Genomic DNA, 16,308 nt, shown 5'->3' with positions numbered 1-16,308 from the left:
CACAAAATACACCAGATAAAACCATGTGCTAAAAGGAGAGGAACAATGTGAATGGTCTATTCACCCAGAGCGCACATCCATGGACGTGTGTGCAAAACCACACAAGGTTTATGTCGTGATATTGGCCAAGTGTCTCCGCTACCTTTATTTTTGGTGGAAAAGTTGTCCCGTTATGGTCCAGTTTTACATATCTTTACCCAGGAGCGCATCTGTACATGTGTCTGAGTCTGGTGCTGCAATTCACTCCTAGCACAACCCTATTCACACCTGCAGATGCCCTTCTGTATCTAGAACAGTATTGCAGGGGCTGAGATCTAAAGCAAATGCAGCATCCCCTTTATTCTTCTGAGCAATGGGGGTCTATTCAACAAACAGGATATCATTGGATACTCCTACACAGTCACAGCTTTATGTCAAATGTGCACCTGTACTGGCAGCCATAACACTGCAGCATCATGCTTATCTATAGGTATAGTGGGTACATACAGAAGCATCCTTATTTTATATAGGGTTGCCACATCTTTTGGAGGAAATCATCCCATAGTCTTTGTGAAGGTCGCTAGATTTGAATTTTTAAAGGGTTAAACTTGTAATCTGTTAAGGATGACTATCAATGTGGTCATCTGGCAAATGTCCTGGTGGTGACACATTTCCTGGATGGCTGGTTCGGCATCAGTGACAGGAATGGCCTGGTCAGGAGGGGGGCTGGCAGCGCTTCACCTGGGAAGGTAGGAGTTCTACGGAGCAGAGCGTCTGTTCACACTTAATAGCTATTAATAAGATGAATATAGACACTGAAATGTATGGGAAAGTGAGATCATAGAAGTATCCTCAGAACCTCCAGTACCAAGAGGAAGTGTCAAAGAGGAGTTCTCTTCTCCCAGGGTAGGCAATGCCCGGAGCAAAGAGAACCGCTTACTGGCAACAATGTAGCATCGAGCACTCAAGGCAAGTCCCACCAATACTATAAGGACTGAAGATCCTTATACTTTACAGGAAATAGAATGACTGAAGCACAAGATCAACAAAGCTTCCCCTTGACACATCCTATCACTTTCTCAAAGACTGTACCATTTACCACTAACACAACCCCCAAATTACAGGATCCCAAACTCCATCCTCCCTTAAAAGGCTACAAAATGCCTCTTTTTATACAAATTTGCTTTCTTGCATTCTAGTTTGGAAGGCCATATCCAAAAAGATGGGACACTTGGCAAGTTGAAAGACAACTAATTGTGCCAAAGCAACAACAGGTTAATGGAGGACTATGATAAAAACACAGTATATATATATATATATATACTGTATGTATAAAATAGAAGTGACGTACTTGGAATTCCGGACACCAGCTTCAGGGGTCTCAGCACACGAACAGCCCGGAGGGTCCGCAGATCAAATTCTGGGCCAGTGGAGGCGATAATTCTGCAAGCAGAGATTACATACAATTAATATATAGCAGTTATGTGACTAATATTACAGATGGTCAGCTTTGTGTATGTTTCAGACCTTAACTGCTCCATGTGTCATTGCTCATAATTTAATATGTAGCATTCAAAGGGCTCTTTAGGCCTTTCTTTTCTGTTTATTCCCTCAGTCATTAAGTAGAGGCATTTGCAATATATTTTTGTCAAAATCTTTTGCTACCTACCTACTTTTTCGATATTGCAGTGGTGTTCATTTCCTTACTTTGCCCCTTGCTTTCCTCAAAGAGGAATAAATGGGACACCTGATACTGACACTTTAAAATTGTGACACAGCCATAGCAGGGGCAACTTTCTGTAGAATGTATGTCTGCTTTGTGAGTGGCGGCATACATGTACCAAAACATCACTATAATGTCCATTGACTGAAGTCACTATTTAAAATGTTCATATTACAGTAACCCGGCTCCTGATCCTCTTATTACCCCTGTATAACATCTTATTACAGTAACCCGGCTCCTGATCCTCTTATTACCCCTGTAACATCTTATTACAGTAACCCGGCTCCTGATCCTCTTATTACCCCTGTAACATCTTATTACAGTAACCTGGCTCCTGATCTTCTTATTACCCCTGTAACATCTCATTACAGTAACCCAGCTCCTGATCCTCTTATTACCCAGTAACATCTTATTACAGTAACCCGGCTCCTGATCCTCTTATTACCCTGTAACATCTTATTACAGTAACCCGGCTCCTGATCCTCTTATTACCCTGTAACATCTTATTACAGTAACCCGGCTCCTGATCCTCTTATTACCCTGTAACATCTTATTACAGTAACCCGGCTCCTGATCCTCTTTTTACCCTGTAACATCTTATTACAGTAACCCGGCTCCTGATCCTCTTATTACCCTGTAACATCTTATTACAGTAACCCGGCTCCTGATCCTCTTATTACCCTGTAACATCTTATTACAGTAACCCGGCTCCTGATCCTCTTATTACCCAGTAACATCTTATTACAGTAACCCGGCTCCTGATCCTCTTATTACCCTGTAACATCTTATTACAGTAACCCGGCTCCTGATCCTCTTATTACCCTGTAACATCTTATTACAGTAACCCGGCTCCTGATCCTCTTATTACCCTGTAACATCACATTACAGTAACCCGGCTCCTGATCCTCTTATTACCCCTGTAACATCTTATTACAGTAACCCAGCTCCTGATCCTCTTATTACCCTGTACCATCTTATTACAGTAACCCGGCTCCTGATCCTCTTATTACCCAGTAACATCTTATTACAGTAACCTGGCTCCTGATCCTCTTATTCCCCTGTAACATCTTATTACAGTAACCCGGCTCCTGATCCTCTTATTACCCAGTAACATCTTATTACAGTAACCCGGCTCCTGATCCTCTTATTACCCTGTAACATCTTATTACAGTAACCTGGCTCCTGATCCTCTTATTACCCTGTAACATCTTATTACAGTAACCCGGCTCCTGATCCTCTTATTACCCTGTAACATCTTATTACAGTAATCCGGCTACTGATCCTCTTATTACCCCTGTATAACATCTTATTACAGTAACCCGGCTCCTGATCCTCTTATTACCCCTGTAACATCTTATTACAGTAACCCGGCTCCTGATCCTCTTATTACCCCTGTAACATCTTATTACAGTAACCTGGCTCCTGATCTTCTTATTACCCCTGTAACATCTCATTACAGTAACCCAGCTCCTGATCCTCTTATTACCCAGTAACATCTTATTACAGTAACCCGGCTCCTGATCCTCTTAGTACCCCTGTATAACATCTTATTACAGTAACCCGGCTCCTGATCCTCTTATTACCCCTGTAACATCTTATTACAGTAACCCGGCTCCTGATCCTCTTATTACCCCTGTAACATCTTATTACAGTAACCTGGCTCCTGATCTTCTTATTACCCCTGTAACATCTCATTACAGTAACCCAGCTCCTGATCCTCTTATTACCCAGTAACATCTTATTACAGTAACCCGGCTCCTGATCCTCTTATTACCCCTGTATAACATCTTATTACAGTAACCCGGCTCCTGATCCTCTTATTACCCCTGTAACATCTTATTACAGTAACCCGGCTCCTGATCCTCTTATTACCCCTGTAACATCTTATTACAGTAACCTGGCTCCTGATCTTCTTATTACCCCTGTAACATCTCATTACAGTAACCCAGCTCCTGATCCTCTTATTACCCTGTAACATCTTATTACAGTAACCCGGCTCCTGATCCTCTTATTACCCTGTAACATCTTATTACAGTAACCCGGCTCCTGATCCTCTTATTACCCTGTAACATCTTATTACAGTAACCCGGCTCCTGATCCTCTTATTACCCTGTAACATCTTATTACAGTAACCCGGCTCCTGATCCTCTTATTACCCTGTAACATCACATTACAGTAACCCGGCTCCTGATCCTCTTATTACCCCTGTAACATCTTATTACAGTAACCTGGCTCCTGATCCTCTTATTCCCCTGTAACATCACATTACAGTAACCCGGCTCCTGATCCTCTTATTACCCCTGTAACATCTTATTACAGTAACCCAGCTCCTGATCCTCTTATTACCCTGTACCATCTTATTACAGTAACCCGGCTCCTGATCCTCTTATTACCCAGTAACATCTTATTACAGTAACCTGGCTCCTGATCCTCTTATTCCCCTGTAACATCTTATTACAGTAACCCGGCTCCTGATCCTCTTATTACCCAGTAACATCTTATTACAGTAACCCGGCTCCTGATCCTCTTATTACCCTGTAACATCACATTACAGTAACCCGGCTCCTGATCCTCTTATTACCCCTGTAACATCTTATTACAGTAACCTGGCTCCTGATCCTCTTATTCCCCTGTAACATCACATTACAGTAACCCGGCTCCTGATCCTCTTATTACCCCTGTAACATCTTATTACAGTAACCCAGCTCCTGATCCTCTTATTACCCTGTACCATCTTATTACAGTAACCCGGCTCCTGATCCTCTTATTACCCAGTAACATCTTATTACAGTAACCTGGCTCCTGATCCTCTTATTCCCCTGTAACATCTTATTACAGTAACCCGGCTCCTGATCCTCTTATTACCCAGTAACATCTTATTACAGTAACCCGGCTCCTGATCCTCTTATTACCCTGTAACATCTTATTACAGTAACCCGGCTCCTGATCCTCTTTTTACCCTGTAACATCTTATTACAGTAACCCGGCTCCTGATCCTCTTATTACCCTGTAACATCTTATTACAGTAACCCGGCTCCTGATCCTCTTATTACCCTGTAACATCTTATTACAGTAACCCGGCTCCTGATCCTCTTATTACCCTGTAACATCTTATTACAGTAACCCGGCTCCTGATCCTCTTATTACCCTGTAACATCTTATTACAGTAACCCGGCTCCTGATCCTCTTATTACCCCTGTAACATCTTATTACAGTAACCCGGCTCCTGATCCTCTTATTACCAAGTAACATCTTATTACAGTAACCCGGCTCCTGATCCTCTTATTCCCCTGTAACATCTTATTACAGTAACCCGGCTCCTGATCCTCTTATTACCCTGTAACATCTTATTACAGTAACCCGGCTCCTGATCCTCTTATTACCCTGTAACATCACAGTACAGTAACCCGGCTCCTGATCCTCTTATTACCCCTGTAACATCGTATTACAGTAACCCGGCTCCTGATCCTCTTATTACCCTGTAACATCTTATTACAGTAACCCGGCTCCTCATCCTCTTCCTATCCAGTAACATCTTATTTCATGCATTATATTTGCATGTGACATCATATGTTTTTGTTTTGTGCTGTCATTTCACAGTGTACATGGCGACCATATATGTTATATTCTGTATTTGTTCTGCAATATCACTGTTCATTTCCCATGTACTGTGATACTGCTGTGTTTATTGTCTCTCTATTGTGACATAGCAGTGTTCATTACCAATAAACTGTGTCCACTATCTCTGTACTGTGACATCACTGTGTGTATTATCCCTGTACTGTGACATCACTGTGTATTATCTCTGCACTGTGACATCACTGTGTGTATTATCCCTGTACTGTGACATCACTGTGTGTATTATCCCTGTACTGTGACATCACTGTGTGTATTATCCCTGTACTGTGACATCACTGTGTGTATTATCTCTGTACTGTGACATCACTGCGTGTATTATCTCTGTACTGTGACATCACTGCGTGTATTATCTCTGTACTGTGACATCACTGTGTGTATTATCCCTGTACTGTGACATCACTGTGTGTATTATCCTGTACTGTGACATCACTGTGTGAATTATCCTGTACTGTGACATCACTGTGTGTATTATCTCTGTACTGTTACATCACTGTGTGTATTATCTCTGTACTCTGACATCACTGTGTGTATTATCCTGTACTGTGACATCACTGTGTGAATTATCCTGTACTGTGACATCACTGTGTGTATTATCCCTGTACTGTGACATCACTGTGTGTATTATCTCTGTACTGTGACATCACTGTGTGTATTATCCTGTACTGTGACATCACTGTGTGTATTATCTCTGTACTGTGACATCACTGTGTGTATTATCTCTGTACTGTGACATCACTGTGTGTATTATCTCTGTACTGTGACATCACTGTGTGTATTATCTCTGTACTGTGACATCACTGTGTGTATTATCCCTGTACTGTGACATCACTGTGTGTATTATCCTGTACTGTGACATCACTGTGTGTATTATCTCTGTACTGTGACATCACTGTGTGTATTATCTCTGTACTGTGACATCACTGTGTGTATTATCTCTGTACTGTGACATCACTGTGTGTATTATCTCTGTACTGTGACATCACTGTGTGTATTATCCTGTACTGTGACATCACTGTGTGTATTATCCCTGGACTGTGACATCACTGTGTGTATTATCTCTGTACTGTGACATCACTGTGTGTATTATCCTGTACTGTGACATCACTGTGTGTATTATCCCTGTACTGTGACATCACTTTGTGTATTATCTCTGTACTGTGACATCACTGTGTGTATTATCTCTGTACTGTGACATCACTGTGTGTATTATCCCTGTACTGTGACATCACTGTGTGTATTATCCTGTACTGTGACATCACTGTGTGTATTATCTCTGTACTGTGACATCACTGTGTGTATTATCTCTGTACTGTGACATCACTGTGTGTATTATCCCTGTATTGTGACATCACTGTGTGTATTATCCCTGTACTGTGACATCACTGTGTGAATTATCCCTGTACTGTGACATCACTGTGTGTATTATCTCTGTACTGTGACATCACTGTGTGTATTATCCCTGTACTGTGACATCACTGTGTGTATTATCCCTGTACTGTGACATCACTGTGTGTATTATCTCTGTACTGTGACATCACTGTGTGTATTATCCCTGTACTGTGACATCACTGTATGTATTATCTCTGTACTGTGACATCACTGTGTGTATTATCCCTGTACTGTGACATCACTGTGTGTATTATCTCTGTATTCTGACATTACTGTCGCATTACTTTTTGCACTAAGGAGACCAAAGAAATGAATAGTTTTCCAATTCCTGAACCAAACTCGCAGCTATAGGTGTTCAGGGTAGAGTAGGTCCCCTTTTTGTAATGAGTGTCAAGGTGACTTCTTACAGCCCTTTTACCCTGTAAAGCATTACACATTACAGGAGTGTAGCCCATAGCGTTGTATTTAAACACAATCCCAAAGGGTTAAGTGTTTTAGGATGATTAACAAAAATGGCAGAAGGGTCAGAGTGATGTAGCTGTGGCTTGTGTGCAGAGAGATGAGTCAGCGCACACTCACCCTCCGGGAACATAGATCACTTCTCTGTCCTATAAAGCAATGACTACAGGCTGCTCAATGAAGTCCAGGAGGATTTAGTGTTCTGGGGAAGATCCCCTTTACTCAGCAATATTATAGTCCAGCCCATGGTCAATATTGTTCGGAGTATCACCAATACTGAAACCAGCCAGCTCTGTTTTATTGCATTGTATTAGTGATACAATGTAAGGTAGAATAGAAGGTTACAGGTTCTTACTCTTTGGTAACCTGCAGACGACAGTGTGTGTATGCTGGGCCATGATTGGACAGCACATGGATGACATCCGTGTGCCGCCTGTGCCTCCACTGCCCCATTCATTGAGGACAGTAAGCACAGGCCACACAACATACAGATAGAGGACTTGTCCTGAGTTATGCTCCTGGCTCACAGCTAGATACAAGGGGCCATGAGAATACAACATATGGAGTGTGAGAAAGTGAAGGGTGTGGTCTGGGAGAACAGGTATGTTTCAGCCAGGCAGCTAAAGGGTGTTTGGTAAAGCCCCACACCAGGGAGGTCTGCTGTGTAACTAAGGCCTGGTATAGGCTGTGTGTCAGGACTAGGAAGTATGGGCACCACACTGACAGAGCTGAGAGGTCCTCTGCGAACTAACCCTACAAACCAGCTACTGTGCCACCGTTTGATGTATCCAGAGCGAGAGTCTGGCAGCCAGGCTCCTGTGTAGTCAGGGAACATGTTCTGATACAGTTAGTTCTCAGCCGAGAAGGCTTTTATTTTGTTTGCTTATGCCTCTGCAAAGGCAGTTTATGCACCGCAAGTTAAATAAACGCTGAACTTGTCTGCAACCCAGTCTCTGTGTCCCTGTATCCTGCACTGCTACCAAGTATCTACCTGAGCGATTCCCCACAGTGGCCATAGAAATGAATGGGCCGATGTGCACACGGTCATATCCATGAGGCTTAAACAAATCCATATGCCATTATTTTTGGTCTCTGTGCTGTCTGTGTGTACAATGGACAACACACAGTTTATAGTAGTGAATGCTGTAATGTGTTTTTCCGCTACTTATTGTGGCAGGACATTGTCTTAGAGATCTTGTGGCCATCTGCTACTCGGACATACAGATTGAACACATATGAAAAATGAACCTTTTGTTGCAGCTGCAACTTGGATGTTTTGGGGGGGTTTTATATATTTTTTATATGCCCGGTCTTACACAGTCTGACACTTATTGGTCCTTGGATATTAAGTTACTATTATGTTATTCTAGGGACATCAGTAACCAAATGTCTATTAGCTGAAGGGCAGACCTGTAGGTCTGTTATAGTAAATAGCTAACATAATAATAGTAAATAATAGTAATATAATAAGGGCTCCTTCACACGGCGTAAGCGCGCTCCTATTGAAGTGAATGGGATGTGTTTTGAAGCGCTCGCGTGTACGGGTCTAAATGAGCGGCGCGCTTACGCCGTGTGAAGGGGCCCTAACAGTAATATAATAATAATAATAATAATGTAATGGTAATATAATAATAATAATAGTAATAATACTATAATAATAACTATAATAATAGTAATAATAATAGTAATATAATAATAGTAATAATAAAAAAATAATTGTAGTATAATAGTAATAATAGTAAATAATAATAGTAGTAATAATAATAATAGTAATATAATAGTAAATAATATTTATATTAATAGTAAATACTGGGGTAAGACAGTTTGGGACCCACTGCTCAGATATTGATAGCAGACTCTTATCAATCCCTTACAGAAAGCAATGTGTTTCCAGAAAATTCGGACAAGTTTTGCAGAGAGCATGCCCGGCCATCTTTCTGATATAAACAAGTGATACAGGACATTGTTTGGGATGGGTAACATCCCCTTTGTATCGATCTCACACAGGGGGTGCAGGACCATTTTGCTTTTACATCTGGCCTTTCTCTGTATACCCTCGCCTGTGTGTATGTTCTCCATGTTGGGTGTCTATTCCCCTGGACTAATTCAGTGTATGTAGATCTTTCCGTATACCGCTGCAGAATATTCTGGTATTATACACATTTAGTAATGAGAAATAAGTGGAAATGATTCCGGGCTAGATGTTACCGTTCCAAAGACACGGCATCATTCCTGCATCAGTCTTCCTGGGTATAGAGCTATTTATGTGACACCGACCTTCTCCGTGACCCATACACAACTTTAGTTCTTACACCTGTGTATAACGGTTCGTAATGTAACGGTATGCTCAGATTTACTATAACCATCACTGTAGAGTTAGCCATGAGACGGCTTGTAGAGCTGAGCCTCTATAATGCTATACAGTACAGATCATGTAGATCTGCAGAGCAGGCCCTATATATAAGATCACTGAACAAGCAGGAGATCCTGGAAGGTTGAGCTCAGTAGTTCAGAAACTATTACATCAAAGTGATCTGATCTACATTGTGACGTAACTCATCTAGTTCCCATTCCGGGAAAAAATAGTTTATTGGGAAATAAAGCAAGTGCGAGGAGTAGATGGGAGGAGGGAGTGACACAGTGCGGCGCAAAATAGCACCGCGTATACGATCTACGCTCCCATTGAAATGAATGGGAGCGTATACGGCCCGCAAAAGCTCCCGCGTCATCTACGTGCCAAATTACGAGCCAAAATACATCGTGTGAACCTAGCCTCACTTGTTTTTGTGCTAAAAATCACCATCTGGTTAGTGTTAAGCCTAGAACAGAATGGTTTAAACTAGGTGTGTCATGAATCCAGTAGGTGGCGCTGCCATCAGCCCATCACATCTAATACTTCTACAAGTGTCTGCATTTTCAAGTGTTGCATTGTTGAAGTAGAGTTTAACTATGCCACCCTATGTGACGTTCTGACCCTAACCCATCTGGATTTAGGTAGATACCGCAGGCTCACTCCATTTTACCTACTCCTGTTTACCATCTATCATCTTGTTTGTCCAGAGGTTTAGTCTACTTTGTGCTAAGTATCCTAGGTGCAGCTGCTTTTCAGCTTTCTCATATACACTCACCATGAGTCAGTACCATTAACCTGCCATAGGTGTCACTGCTGCGCTCAGTCATGTACATATATCTGATGGAGCTCAGACCTTCATGATGAGTTACTAGTTCAGCAGTTCATTTAGTTGTTATTTTACCAGTCACATAATACATCCCCTATCCGTCTCTCCAGGACAGTGCTCCTTGGTCCCATTACAATCTCATGGTTTACTGTACTGTCTGACAACAAACTGCTAAGACAAGAATTGCAGGTTTTAAGGTTGTCAATGAAAATGTTTTTCACTTTGCAGAGCTCCCCATGATGCTAGTAGTGTGTGGTGTAAGGGATTGTCCTTATAACACATTAATAATGATCAGATATGTTACAGCTAGCTGATCATATTATGAGATGTATACCAAGGTTCGGGAAAATACTCTGGGAAAGTATTTTAAATAGAAATACTAAATACTTTCATCCCAAAGTATTTTTCGGACTATAAGACGCACCTAGGTTTTAGAGGAGGAAAGTAGGGGGAAAAATTTTGAAGCACAAAATGGTAAAATATTTAATATATAGGAGTTGTATTTTTGCAACAGCTGCAAGGCCACATTGACAGGTGACCCTGCAGCTGTACGGGGATGCATAGAGGCAAAACGGTGAAAACCCCGGCAGGTTTAGCAGTTTTGATTTTGATGTTCACAGTACAGGAAAAATATCAGTAGACCGGGCTTTTTCGGACACAGGGATTCCTAATGTGTATGTGTTTCACAGTAATTTTCTACTTTTATATGTATTCTAGGGAAGGGAGGTAATAAAGTTCTAAATAAAAAAAATTTTTAAAGCTTCTTTTTTTTTTCCTTTTACCTGTTTATTAGCCCAGATTCTCGTCAGATTCTTGTCAATTCTCGTGAATCTCGGAACATGGGCGCAGGCACAAAATTACGCGCGTTATACGCCCGTAAGCCGACACATTGAAATGAATGGGATCTGTTTTGAGCGCTCACGTTCTGACACGTGTATACGTGTCAGATTGTACGCGCGTTAACTCCGTGTGAACTAAGCCTTACCTTTATTTTGCAGGTCCGCGCCGCCATTTTCAAATTCTTCATCTTTTATTCTTTATGCTATTTATGTTCAGAGCACAGCTTCATCATTGCTTACCGCCATTTTACAAAATGGCCGATGCAGTGAAGAGGAGGAAACCAGATAGGAAGAGAGGACAGAAGTGGTCCTGGAAGTGATGAGGAAGCCGTGCTCTGAGAACAGAGGGAGCGCCCTGTGCTCTATGAGCGTTATTAGCAGAAAGAATAAAAGATGAAGAATGTGAAAATGGCGGCTCGGACCTGCAAAATAAAGATAAGAGATGAACAGCCCTTATAAACGCTATTCCTACATACTGTATATACTCACGTATAAGCTGACCCCCCTAATTTTACCACAAAAAAACTGGGAAAACTTATTGACTCGAGTATAAGCCGAGAGGGAGAAATGCAGCAGCTACTGGAAAATTTCAAAAACTAAAATGGTCGGAGTTTTTGGGTGCAGTAGTTGCTGGGGAAGGGGAGGGGGTGTTTTGGTTGTCTGTCTGCCCCTTCCCTGAACTTGAGGACTGAGTTTTTTTCTTCCCCCACTTGGAATTCAGCCTGGCTGACTATAGGGGATCTGCAGTGCTCCTATTAACCCCTTCCTGACGGAACAGGAGCACTGCAGATCCCCTATAGTCAGTAGACCGGGCACTGTCAGACACAGGGACACCTAATGTTTTTGTGTTTCACAGTCATTTTCTACTTTTATATGTATTCTAGGGAAAGGAGGGATTAAGAACTTTTATTTTTTTTTATTATTTTTTTTTGCACTATTTTATGGGAGATTCTATACATTAATATTGTGGCTGGTCACCACCCTCCTAAAAAAAAAATATATACATATATATATATATATTTTTTTTTTTTGCTGACTCGAGTATAAGCCGAGAAAGGCTTTTTCAGCACAAAAACTGGGCTGAAAAATTCGGCTTATACTCGAGTATAAGTTTTTTTTTTGTTTTTTTTTAGTGATAGTATCCCTTTAAGAATTTAAAACAAAAAATCCCCTCAAAAACTAAACTTCGTATCGCCTTAATTGTACCAACCCTCAGGACCCAGGTAACGTCATTTTGGCTGCACAGTCAGTGCCATAAAAACGAAGCCCATAAGAAAACTGCGCTAATGCTGTTTTTTTCTAATAACATCCCATTCTGAGTTTTTTCTCAGCTTCCCATTACATTGTAAGGCAACGTTACCAAGTACAATGTGAGCCCTCATATGGCTCTGCGAACGGAAAAATAAAAAAGTTACGACTTTTGGAAGGCGGGGAGTAAAAAATAAAAAATGGCTGCGGCGGTGCGGGGCTAATGCTTGAATCTTAAATAAAAGCTATGATCGACCCCCCCACGCACTTAACAAATACATTATTTATGGTGTGGTGAATGGTATTAGCGGAGGGGACACCATTGTTTTGTGGGTAATCCTGGTCTCTGCAGTCCTGATAGTCCTAGGTGGTCACATGAAGCACAAGCCTTACACAGTGGGCGTCTTGTAGATCCACCATTTGGGGGGGGGGGGGGGTAGATTTTACTCCTAACATTCATGGCCAACAGCTGATGTATGGGGGTGAGGGTGGGGGGAAGCCATGGCCAGGCAGACACGTAGTACTATATGGCGAACATTGAGATGGAGTGTCGCACGCTGGCTACCTCCTCAACCCCCATAACGTCACCCCCAATACCCATCAGCCCTAATGTGGTATATGGACAGGGATTGTCTTAGCTAACAATGTCTCAGGATTAACCCAAGAAAATTCTAAAAAATAAAGTGGGAAAAACCCATCGGCCTCCCTATGTGTGTGATACATCTTCCCTCATCCTGTCCATGTCCCTCCCCCCCCCCCCCCCGTCATCCTATCCAGGTTACAGCCGTATTCTGATCCCGCTGCTGTAGGAAACTCCTTTCCCCGCACTATTAATATCCTATCCTGAAATCTATAAATTATGGATTTATGGTAATATTTTTGGGAGGGGGGGGGGAGGTGCCGAGCGGCACCGGGTCTATCCCCATTCAGAAGGTTTCCATGGCAACTAGCCATGCCTCATTCACACGGTTTCCACGACTACCTTTTCGTCCTGTTACCTTGGTGACAAAGCACCGTTCATTGATACCATCTTGCTGGGAACAGAACGCTCTCCTCTCCCATCCTCCAATCTCCTGAGCCGGCGCCGAGGACAGAGGCGGGAGGAGACATGCAGGTTTTATGAATGACTTAGGATGTCAGACAGATACCCCAAAGAGGTGTCTGCCGCTTCCTTACGCTTCTCTTATTTAAAGGGGGAGAAGCACATTTAACGTCAATGCAGTCAGGAGGATGAGCCATCTATAGACGGCTCTGATGGCTGTATATCGGGATATAAAACTGATAGTGGAAGCTGCCCGTCCTCCAAAATAAGTCATTTAGAAAAGCACAGATGTCTCCTGCTGTTTTGCAAAATGCTCACATTCTGAGCTCAATTTTTTGCTAAATACTCAAAGGTGTGGCTGGAAGATATCGGTTACGTCGGCCAATATTCATGCAGTGGATTAGGTTGGATTAAAGGGATCCTATCATTAAAACTCAATTTTTTGTTCTTAACACATAAGAATAGCCTTAAAAAAGTCTATTCTTCTCCTATCTTTAGATGTCTTCTCCGCACCGCCGTTTGGTAGAAATCCCAGTTTTCTTTGGTATGCAAATGAGTTCTCTCGCAGCACTGGGGGCGTCCCCAATGCTGTGAGACATATCTTCAGCACCGCCTCCATCTTCTTCAGGAACGGCCTCTTTGCGTTCTCTTCCGGCGCTGGCTTCAAACTTCTAGGCCTCGAGCCTAGGGCAAAGCTGACTGTGCATGCCTGCCGGCCACAAGAAAATGGCCGTTTACACAGTATTGTAAGCGGCCATCTTCTTGTGGCCGGCAGGCATGCACAGTCGTCTGCCTGAGACCTAGAGTAAGCTTGAAGACGCGTGAAGAGAGCACGTTCCTGAAGAAGATGGAGGCGGCGCTGGAGATTTCTCTCGCAGCATTGGCCAGTGTTGTTTGAGCGCTGGTGCCCGCCCCCAGTGCTACAAGAGAACTCATTTGCATACCGACGAAAACCGGGATTTATATCGAATGACGGCGCAGAAGACATCTAAAGGTAGGAGAAGAATAGACTTTAAGGCAATTCCTATGTGTTAGGGACAACAAATTGATTTTAATGATAGGATCCCTTTAAGTATGTTTATTGATGATCTTTCTATCACAGAATTACAATAAGAGCCATGACTGAACTACATACGATTCTAAGGGCTAGTTCACACGTGAACAAAGGGGGTGGATTTTGACAGCAGATTTCACTTCAAAATCCACCCCTTTACAATAGTGGTCTATGTAGATTGCTTTTTTTTTTCTGCTAGCAGAAAAAAAGAAGCAACATGACCTTTCTTCAGGCGGAAGCCGCGGAGCGCTGAGCCGCGGCTTCTGCCTAGCGGCAGCACCCGCCTGTATTGGCTCATTCATTCGAGCCGGCTACAGAGGGGAAAGCCACGACCGCGATGGTTGTGGCAGGTGGGTTTTGACCCGAGAGTGACGCGGCTTCTGCGTCACTCTCTGTCAAAATCCGCCCCCACCGCCCCCGTGTGAACGAGCCCTAAAGGATGCCAGACAGGAAGGAAAGAGTAAGATTTCATCTGCCCCAAGTTTCCACGTCTAACCACTTTCTATTATCTCCCCAAGGTGCATAAGGGGTATCCTCCCCTTAGAGGGTGTCCAATAGTTTCAGGCATGGGCGACATTACAGAAAGTGCCAGCACATATGTTTATAGGGTTTTTACACCCATTTGTGCTGGCTTTACCGTCGTATGTTCAGGACATTATGGACGTCCTCAGGCACCTTGATGGAGTACAGATTCCTACTGGTGCATCATTGGCATGTCTGGATGTGGAGGCTTTATACAGCTCCATACCCCATGAATTGGGGTGTGAGGCTGTGGAGCATTTCATACTAAAATGGAGCACACATATGACGAGTCATAATCAATTTGTCATGAAGTTATTGAGGTTCATCCTAACATGGAATGTATTTATATTCAATAGACGCTTCTTCCACCAACTGCAGGCTACTGCCATGGGCAGCCCCGACATATTCCAATTTGTTTTGGGGGTGGTGGGAGGAGCATCACATATTTTCTGAGTCATGGGAGGACACAGCACATCCTCCTACAGCTCAGGTATATTGACGACATTCTGATAATTTGGACAGGTACTGTGGAGAGTTTTTGGTGATTCGTAGAGGTTTAAATATCAACAATCTAAATCTGAAGTTTGCAGCAAGTCAGAAAGATGTTACGTTCCTGGATTTGCAAATATCGATTGGGGCTGCAGGACATATCTCCACTAGGTTATAGTAACTAACAATCTATTAAGGTGGGAGAGTTCTCACCCAAGACCTTTGTGTAGGGGAAAGGGACAGTTCCTATGGATAAGCAGGAACTGTTCATCCATCCAGGAGTTTAACATTGAATCCCAGAAAGTGGAACAACGAGTCAGGGATAGAAGATACCCTAATAATGTATTAAGAGAAGCTAAGGATTATCCAGGCAGCTGGATGTGATAGGCAGAGCCTACTGATACCAAAGGACAGGCCAGCTACATGATTGGTTTGATCAGCACATTTGATCAGGGTTCCAAGATGGTGTTTGACACCTTGAGGTCCTATTGGGACATTTTACGTCAGGACCCCCATCTGGTGGATAAGGTGTCTGTGCACTCTACTGTTACCTATAGGCGAGGAAGTAATATTAAGGATAGATTGCTGCACAGCCATTTTGAGCCAGATGAAGGAACTACCTGGCTGGGTAGTAATCAACCTAATTTCACCTTCAGTTGTGGGAGGTGTAGGATTTTGCCTTGAGAGGCAATGAAGTGATAGCGGCAAGTACAAATATGACTTTTTTTTGCCAGAGACTTTATCAA

The 16,308-nt window shown here is 42.7% G+C and overlaps 1 protein-coding gene across 1 annotated transcript in view; it reads right to left on the bottom strand.

Annotated features, from left to right (window-relative positions):
- Positions 1-16,308, bottom strand: part of CACNA1A (calcium voltage-gated channel subunit alpha1 A) — a 232,868-nt gene that overhangs the window by 149,697 nt on the left and 66,863 nt on the right. The window contains exon 4 of the mRNA XM_075272510.1: positions 1,331-1,422. Within this exon, the coding sequence (XP_075128611.1) occupies positions 1,331-1,422 (92 nt within the window). The remainder of the gene's footprint in view (positions 1-1,330; positions 1,423-16,308) is intronic.

The sequence above is a fragment of the Leptodactylus fuscus genome, chromosome 5 (genome assembly GCF_031893055.1).
Source record: "Leptodactylus fuscus isolate aLepFus1 chromosome 5, aLepFus1.hap2, whole genome shotgun sequence".
In the NCBI taxonomy this organism is placed as follows: domain Eukaryota; kingdom Metazoa; phylum Chordata; class Amphibia; order Anura; family Leptodactylidae; genus Leptodactylus; species Leptodactylus fuscus.
The sequence above is the reverse complement of the archived record's forward strand: the minus strand, read 5'-3'. Positions and strand labels throughout refer to the sequence as shown.